The sequence below is a fragment of the Homalodisca vitripennis genome, chromosome 1 (assembly GCF_021130785.1).
Source record: "Homalodisca vitripennis isolate AUS2020 chromosome 1, UT_GWSS_2.1, whole genome shotgun sequence".
Taxonomy (NCBI): Eukaryota; Metazoa; Arthropoda; class Insecta; order Hemiptera; family Cicadellidae; genus Homalodisca; species Homalodisca vitripennis.
The window spans coordinates 97425850-97435027 of NC_060207.1; the positions used below are offsets into that span (position 1 = coordinate 97425850).

The window sequence follows — 9178 nt, forward strand, 5'->3', positions numbered from 1 at the left end:
TCATTATAACTCATTCATAAATACCTCAATCAGTGAAATCCAAAGTAGCCGAACTTCTAATCAGTAGAGTTTTTCCGGTACATTTTCCGACCGTTAGTTTGATCTGTACCGGAGCAACGCTCGAAAATTTCCCTCCTTTTCTAAAGGGTTTCGGCCGTCAGTGGCCCAATGTCCCCGAAGGGGTATTTCATTTTTTCCACAGAATATAGTTGTGTCAATTATATGCTTGAGTGAAGCTCTGTTTTTGTTCTTTTTCTTTCTTATCCAGTGAATCCAAACGTCACTTTGAGCCTTATACTCGGCCAGAATCGAACTTCGTAAAGTTTCTGTAGCTATACAAGAAAATTTGTGGTACTAGAGTTGCTTGTGAGAGTTGAAATTTGCCTATTACATCTTTCCACTTTCTATAGAGGCGTAGTTACTAAAGCTCCATATTTTTGGTATTTACCTTTTACCAGTGAACTCATTGGCAAATAACACACAAAACGTCCCCCGGATCTTCCAGTTTCGGACCCCCCCCCGAACGAAATTTCTGGCTACGCTACTGGTAAAACACCTTCTCATGTTTACTCTAGAGTTTGTGCCACTGACTGTGTTGACATTGCCGGGGTTTGTTTATCATTGAACCGTCATGAGTAGTGAGTGAAAAGAAATCAGAAATACTTCCAAATTAAGTTTATCAATATGTAGTAAAACCAAAAAAAAAACATATGAGAGAATAAAGTAACATATAGCCTAGTTAAAAGAAATTATGTAGAAAACATGTATAAATGACTTTAGAATAATGAAGATAATGAATATTGAGTATTCATTATCTCAAGTAAGGTTGTTTTAACCTTAAGAGCATACATATTGCTATGGCTTATAACCCAATAGGGACATTTTTACTGACAAATTGGCATTCTTTATGATGACAATGGCAGAACAATGAGTTCCTAATGGGAGATTAGAAGTTAGTTTGTATCTAAAATAGTTATTACATTACTATTCCCAAGTTACATTTGGATTCCTATTTGACAACATTGAATATTAAAACTAAGATTTTCTCAAATTATACATACACGGATTGCAATCATATTTTATAAATAAGAATTATAGTACTCTTCTAAATTAAAAATATAATAAAAATACTCAAGCTGTTTTGAACAGGCTCAAGCTTGAGGAAGTTCATAAGGTTTAAGGCAAGTTACTTTTTAAAGCTGTCCTGCACTTGAAGAATTTATAAACAAAACAATCGTTCTATTTATGAAAAAACCTGTTGTCACTTATTCTTGTATTTTTTTATTGTGAACAAGTATTTCCAGGGCAGATACATTTCTAATCTTGGCTCAACATTTAAGTGTCTGTCAAAGATATCAGAGCAATTACAAAAACCATGAAAAGTATACAAAAATTTAATCCAACCAAATTCTGATTGCATAACCCTAAAGACAATTATATTTAAAATTTAACAATATCCTACTCATTGATAATATTAATAAAAAAGAGAATGATTCAGATTCTGTAGATCAGCTAATATTTCCAACAATGGTACAGTAATGTCAAATATTTATGTGATATATTCAACAATGATTACTATTATTTTACATGGTAACATAGTTGTTTACTTTATCATAGTAGTATATACAATAACTTATGTATGGCTCTGTAATGCAGGAACCAAAGGTTACTTAGTACCTATATGTATACTGTGATTCATATGGGATGATTTCAGTTTCAATAAACCGTATTGGCTGTTTCTAATCGTGCCACATTGAATCATTCCTCCACTACATCCATGTCCTGGTACCGCTTTGCACTCACTCACTCTCTGATCATTGAACCAACACAGTCAATAATGTGACCGTTAACAGTGTCTTATTTTGATTTCCTGTGTTCCATAGACAATAAGTTCACAATTTTCTACAGTTTTACTCAATAACAATCATATAAACTAATGCACTACAGGGTAAGGCAGTCTGGATAAACTCCTATACAGGCTGTATCTGACCACCTGTGCAGTATCTATAGCAGCCAAACAAACCAATCTGCATCATTCATATCAACAGATATCCTCATTATTGACCCCAAAGAATTCAGTAAACTTTTAACCCAGAACAATTGCTCAAATGGCACTTTTTTGAGGATGGGTGTGGTTTTGAGAAATTTTCACTGGGAACATAGGTCATATGATACCTCATTTTAAAGATCTATCATTTTATGTATTCGTATGTACAGAGTGTGACAGAATTTCTTTAATTTAGGCTTTAAAAGTAAAATCTGCTGTCAGCACACCTTAAGACCCAGGTGAACCAATTTGTTTTATATGATGTTCATTACATACCCTATCAGGGAAAAATGGAGTGGCATAGATTTTTACTTCCTTGTCTAATTTTTTAAAGTCATGAAAAGTGTATAAATTGAAAAATGTTCAAAGTAAAAAATGTTAAATAGTAACCTATGTTGCATATTACACCATTTTTAAATCCTATTAAAGACGAACATATTGCGCTTAATAATAATAGTGCTTAAAAAATGTATTTTACTATGTTATTTATTGAGAACTTTGTTAAACCAAATAACATAACATTTGAATTCCGTCTGTGAATTTGACTTTTTATCAGTACAATCGACCTTGTAATGTATCAACTCTCCCTATTACTCTGTTTGAAAAGTGTTGCACAAGCCAGTGGGCCATGAGGACAGACAGGATATGGCTTAAAAGGGGCTAGTTCTAACCTAAAAAAGTTCTTTAATTTCCTTTTCTCAATCAAATATATTGGATACCCAAAATAATTAAGATTTCGATCAAGGTTATCATTTACTCTCTTATAATTTACTTGTGATGTTGATGTATAGCATCATGTATAGACTCAGTGCGAAATGTTTAAAACATCACTGCCTGTAACAATAACTATAAACACTATATGAATTACACATTGTTACCCCTTATAAGACCACCTACGACATAAAACTCATAGTTAGTGTTTTGTTTTCAACCCTATATTTTCTCAGGTTTTAAATGCACTTGGGTCCTTTTGATAATAATAACCTAGATTATAGAGCATTCAGATCCAGAAATATAGTCGTACAAGTTATGTACAGTTATTTCATTTTTTAAATCACTTGTAGTTAAATGTTTTTTATTCTTAAAGTTATTTTTATATTTAATTACAACAATAGCCAATCATGATTCTTTTAATTAAAATAGTTTTTGTTACATGACCTAGTCAGCCATATCAATATTACCAATAACTTTATTTTACAAATAATCAATCTCTATGTTTACTTAATATTTTATAACCAGCACATTACATATTATAACAGTTATGCACATGTGAAGAACATATGTTTGGTGTTTTGGATTATTTGTTTATTTTTATGTAATATAAACTTAACCTTCAAAATAAACATTAATTTAGAAGAAATTTTATCGTATTTTATAGCAGTGCAAACACACAAAATTATCTTAAAATTACGGTATTATTTAATGCGAATTTAACAGTTTTTTATGTCTAATTAACAGTTTTTTTTATGTCTAATGGTTTTAAAGTTTATTTTAGTAGATACTATTCTGATTCTGTTAACTAGATGAAGATGAAACCTTCGAGAAAATATGGCTTCAAAACGTCAGTATTGGATTCTTCTGTAACTTTTGAAAGTTTTCGCTTCTTAAAGTCGAAACCTTTATCTAAGACACCAAATGATGTTAAATTTCAAGAGCTACATAAGAATTTAAATTTTGCTCTGTCTAAAAGCTCTACTAACGTGGAAAGCGTTTTGTTTTCATCAAAAAAATTGAAGAACACTGACTTTAAATTCTCTGATGTTGATAGTAACATCACATCAATATCACAAGTTCAGAAAAATGTTTTAAATAAAGGTCTAAGTTCAGACTATCTTAAGCGTGATGAATCAACAAATAGTAGGTCAGTATTCACAAATGTAGAAGAGGATAAATATGAATCTTATGATGGAAACAATTCAGCATTGAGTATTCCTACTCAGGAAGTTAATTCTGATGAGTCCTTTCTAACAATGATGACTCGCACAAAGCGGAAGTTTGAGTTCATAAATCCAAAAGAAGAATTTCCTGATTTTTCAAAAGCACTTAGATTATTCAACAAAAATGGGAAACCATTGACTGATCGTATGGGAAGACCTTTGGTTGACATTCTTGGCCAACCTTTGGTTGTTCTAGACAACCAGGGTAGACTTATATCCGATTCCAGAGGCAACCAAGTGTTCAACACTCTGGGAGAGTCTGCTATTTACTCTAACACCAACTTGTATCTCCCACCATCAGGGGAAGAACCAGGAATTCCTCTATTGGACATAGACAAAAAACACGTTCTCTTCTTGTATGACAATAAGGGGCACCCCTTGACTGACTCCTTAGGAAGACCTCTCACTAAAGCTTCAGGAAGCCTCATGATTGGAATGGATTCAAAATCAACAATAAATGTCAACCTTTATCAAGATTACCAGTTGAAAAGTCTCTATAGCAAAGCACCACTTGAAAATTTTGTCAGGCGAGTACAGATATTTGATTCCAAATCACAGCCTATGACTGATGAAAATGGAAAAGTTTTAAAAGAAGCAAGTATAATTTGTAACAAAGGTGGAATGCCTTTATGTGACAGGAATGGCCATCCCCTCTTTTTCAAATATGGAGCAAGGATAATCACACCTCAACCAGAAAGCCCTAATATTGAAAATCATAAAGAATTTGAAGAAACACATCCTGAATCTTCAACAAAGGAAGAAGTTAAAAAAACTGGTGATTCATTAAATATAGTAACAAATATTAATCAGATAGAACAGCTACAAAGAACAAGTCCACAATTAAATCTGAGAATTAGTGGTAATAAAAAATCTAATAAAAATTATAGTGCCCTTAGTGATATTTCAACTGGTACAATAAAAGAAAACCCTGAAAACAAAGATACAAACAATACTGGCAAAATTGCAAATATTTACCATAAAAATGATTGGTTGGCTGATGAGAACAAAATTAAAATAATAAACAACCCTTCAAACACAGAACCACAAAATGAGAGTGGAATAAATCCACCAGTAACTGAACTGAACAATAATGTTGACAAATTTAGAAATTTTACAAAAGCATCTTTACAGATAGAAGAAAATTCTGGTGTTGACAATAAGAATATTTCTAGTGAGGCAATTGTAATATTTAATGCCTCTGAGAATATGAAAAACCGAAAAAAATCATCAATGAATACAGCAGCTTTGAATTGTATTAAAGGTAGACAAGCTGGTTATAATATAATGAAAAGAAAATCAAATAAAAACATGTATTCTTCAAGCTTTATGCAATACTTCAAAAATGTTTTAAACTTGACAGGTTCAACTCAAAACAATAAGAACACAATATATAATGGCTATGGAAAGCCAGTGAAGGATTTCTATGGAAATTTACTCTATGACAAATTTGGTATTCCTTTAACTGGGGCTAAGGGGAGGAAACTGAGTGATAAAGTAAGGCATACTCTCAGAATGAAACTGAGAAACATTCCAGTTCAGCCTATTAATAAAGAGAATACAGCAGATGGAAAGAAGATTATTCACGCATTGACTAATAACGAATCCCATGATCAGTTTGGCAATCCTTATTATGACAAATATGGCCGCCCATTATATGACATTTATGGAAACCTAATTTATGATACATTTGGCCGCCCACTGACAGATGCTTATGGACGACCATTAATAGATGGAATAGGTCAACCTTTGATGGATTCACAAGGTAATGTTTTAACTGCTGGGATTACTACGTCTGTTGATACCATACCAACAGATCTCTTTGGGCGACGCCTTTATGATAAACGTGGTAGATCATTATTTGATTCTTATGGTAGACCAAGGTTCGATATATATACAAATGCTATTTACGACAGCTATGGCCGGCCTACCACAGATGGAAACGGAAATATTTTGAATGATTTTCTAAACAAACCAATACAACCATGTCCAGAAAAACCACTGTGTAAAAATGCTCGAGCTTTATTACCAAGCTTTATAGACAGAATATTAGTGATGCCTAGTTTACGTAGGGTGCTAAAATACTCTCGGACATCCTTAACAGATGTTTTCGGAGGGCCGTTGTTTGATGATTTTGGTAGACCTTTGTACAACAAAATTGGAAAACCATTGTATGACAAATATGGGAGACCGCTCTATGACAAGGATGGAAAACCATTGTGTGATTCTTATGGAAGACCAGTGTCTGAGGAGATACGGCAGAGTCCAGATGACCAAACTTTGACTGTGGTAGACAGCTTGAAACTCCTGAAATTGACAAAAGAATCCAATAAGTGGATGGAGGTTAAAAGAAGTCAGACGCACAATTTGAAGTCAACTGATTCCGGAATTCTGGACAAGGCTTTTATTATGAAGGTTGTACAGCCTGGTAAAAACAAATCAACCCAGTACACATATGCCTTGACGAGAGTAACAACATTCAGCTGTGGCCGACAAGCTCTGGAGATACTAGAGGCCCCTCTATCACCTTCCACTGCCAATGAGATGCACAACTTGCCTGTGGACAACAAACCTCTTATCATGATGGCCAAAAGAAGACGCAAAGTCACCAAGACATTCTGGTTAAGAAAACATCACCACTGATCTGAAAAAAAAAATACTGGGTGTTCTGATATTACTATGTGGATATACTACAAAAAAGGAATGGCAAGGAATTTTTAAATTTATTTGGAAAATAAACATATTGTTCTTAATCCTGTAAGTTTTGAAATTGTACTGTAGCTTTATGACGTTTTTATTAGGCACCTAATTAGGTGGTAATAACAACAACATTTGTTTAAAGATAATTTAATTTGTTAGATGAAAATTGTATTTTAAATTATTATATAATTAGAAATGTTACTGTACTGTCTCTTTGAAATCCAATACGAGCAAGGACATAGCCAGGGGGGGGGGGATTCGAGGGGTCTGGACTCACTTAAATTTTTAGTTTTTTCAATTACTTATTTATCAAACTACTATTATTATTTAAATAATTCACTATAACTGACATGTACTGCTGAAAGATCGTTCTCAAACTCGGGTCATGAACTTGATTAGGAACAAAATGTGGAATGAGTGGTTGATTGCATTTACCTTGCTACACAAAAATATCAGTCGTTTTGACCCCATCAAAATTTTTTCCTGGCTATGTTCTTGATTATAAGGCATTGTTGTCATCTGAAAATATATATTTTTAGTTATTATTAAATGTAGAAAGCATTAAAAACACTAGTTTTTATATTTTTCCTACACTTAAGGTTGAAAAGTAGTTCTGAATGGTTATAGATAATTCATTAAAGACATGTATATATAGGCCTATGTATTTGTTTGTGTACACACAATTTTTTTTGTATTTAAGATTTTTGTATTTGAGATACATTGTTTGTGCAGAGAACTCCTAATGGTATAATTTCAAGAAATAGTGGGATTCTTTCAGTAATGAAATACTCTGAATTTTGGTATGATAAATTATTTTCCTGCTCTCATTCAAATTCCAGCATTTTAGACCACAAGGTCTTTTTCCCGTTCGGGAAAAGTACTTTATGCAAAAAATTCAAATGTTCAAAAGTGTTAAAAACACAGTTATCATTAAATTTACATACGTTACTCAATAACACTACTTATCCTTATTTCAAAATAAGTATTCTAAACAGAATCTAACTTAATGGAAAGTTCTTTAGGTATTAGTTAAAAAAATAATAATTTAATTGTTGTTTTAAAATCGAATGCTTGACTTTAAACAGAGCTGTTATAAATAAATAAACTTATTGAAATATGAAATTAATAAAGCAATTTACTCACTACAGGCACTAGTGGCTAGACCTAAGAAATGAATGAGAGACTTTCATTGCACTATCAAATCTGAAATAAGAAACATGTCTGTATGAAACTAACAATAAATTATATTCTATTTTGTAAAGTCTACAGAAAAATGATTAATGGATATAAAATCCATGTTATAGATTAAATTTAAAATCTGAAATGTGACATGCTTTAATGGTCTGATATCTTGACAAACCACTAAAGTAGACAAAAATTAGAAAATTTCATGAGATTTTAAATTTTGAAAGTACCTGTTTTTGTAATTAACCTTATAAAACAATCTGTTAAATATAAAAATGGAAATATCCCGGATAGAAGGTTCTCTATTATAGTTTCCTTGTCATAAATTACAATGCTTGTTTTGTATGTTTTAAAATTATTTCAAAAAGTGAAAACAATATAACTCAAAATATATTTTTGCAAAAGCCTGAAATATCTGATACAGTTTTAATGCATTTTTGTAAAACTTAAATGTCTTCCAATAGGAAAGTTAGAGAGAATATACAAATCCTGTTAATGTCAAAAATATTTGAAAAATCATTGAAACAAACACCAAAAATACTAATTTTCAAGCTTACTCTATGCTGAAGTGGCATCTAATATAAGCTTGCTAGCAAAACCACTGATGAGAGAAAAAAGAGATTGCTGGTGAACATCGCCCTTGTTTTTAATCTGTAAAACTGTCATGTGATATTGTTGTAATATATATTTTAATTGATTACCTGTTGCTGTGTAACGATCCGTACCCAATATGAATTATATTTTAATTAATATTCATAATTAAATTAAGCTTATATACAAGGTGTTTGAAAAGTCTGGGTACGGCTTAATATTTTACAAACCATAGCAGATAACATCTATAAACTTTGCACAGTGTCATATGGCTATGTAAACTATTTTTCCTTGCTATAAATTTATTACATAATTTGCTATTAAAAATAGTCCATGAAAACACATCGGTTAGTAGAGTCAAACGCCGCCTACCGTATCTGAATACGACGATCCAGTCAGAAATGGCAGCGCATAATGTACTTCACAATGTGTACCTAAAACAACCCGCCATTTCTGATTGGATAAACCTTTTGAGATGCGGTTTGCGGCATTCAACTCTACTAAGTGAGCTCTTTTTAAATGAGGTATCACTCGACCCATGCTTTAATTTAAAATTTCAATGTTTTCCTCTGTGGTACGTCCCCCCATGGTTGGCATGTCATGGTAATAGCAAGGAAAAATAGTTTACATAGCCATATGACACTGTGCAAAGTTTATAGATGTTATCTGCTATGGTTTGTAAAATATTAAGGCGTACCCAGACTTTTCAAACACCTTGTAT

At 32.2% G+C, this 9178-nt stretch overlaps 1 protein-coding gene across 1 annotated transcript; it reads left to right on the forward strand.

Annotated features, from left to right (window-relative positions):
- The first annotated feature begins 3380 nt into the window (after positions 1–3380).
- Positions 3381–6889, forward strand: LOC124367335. Its single transcript, XM_046824077.1, has one exon. The coding sequence runs from the start codon at positions 3571–3573 to the stop codon at positions 6622–6624; it is 3054 nt and encodes a 1017-aa protein (XP_046680033.1). The 5' UTR covers positions 3381–3570; the 3' UTR covers positions 6625–6889.
- Positions 6890–9178: the final 2289 nt, after the last annotated feature.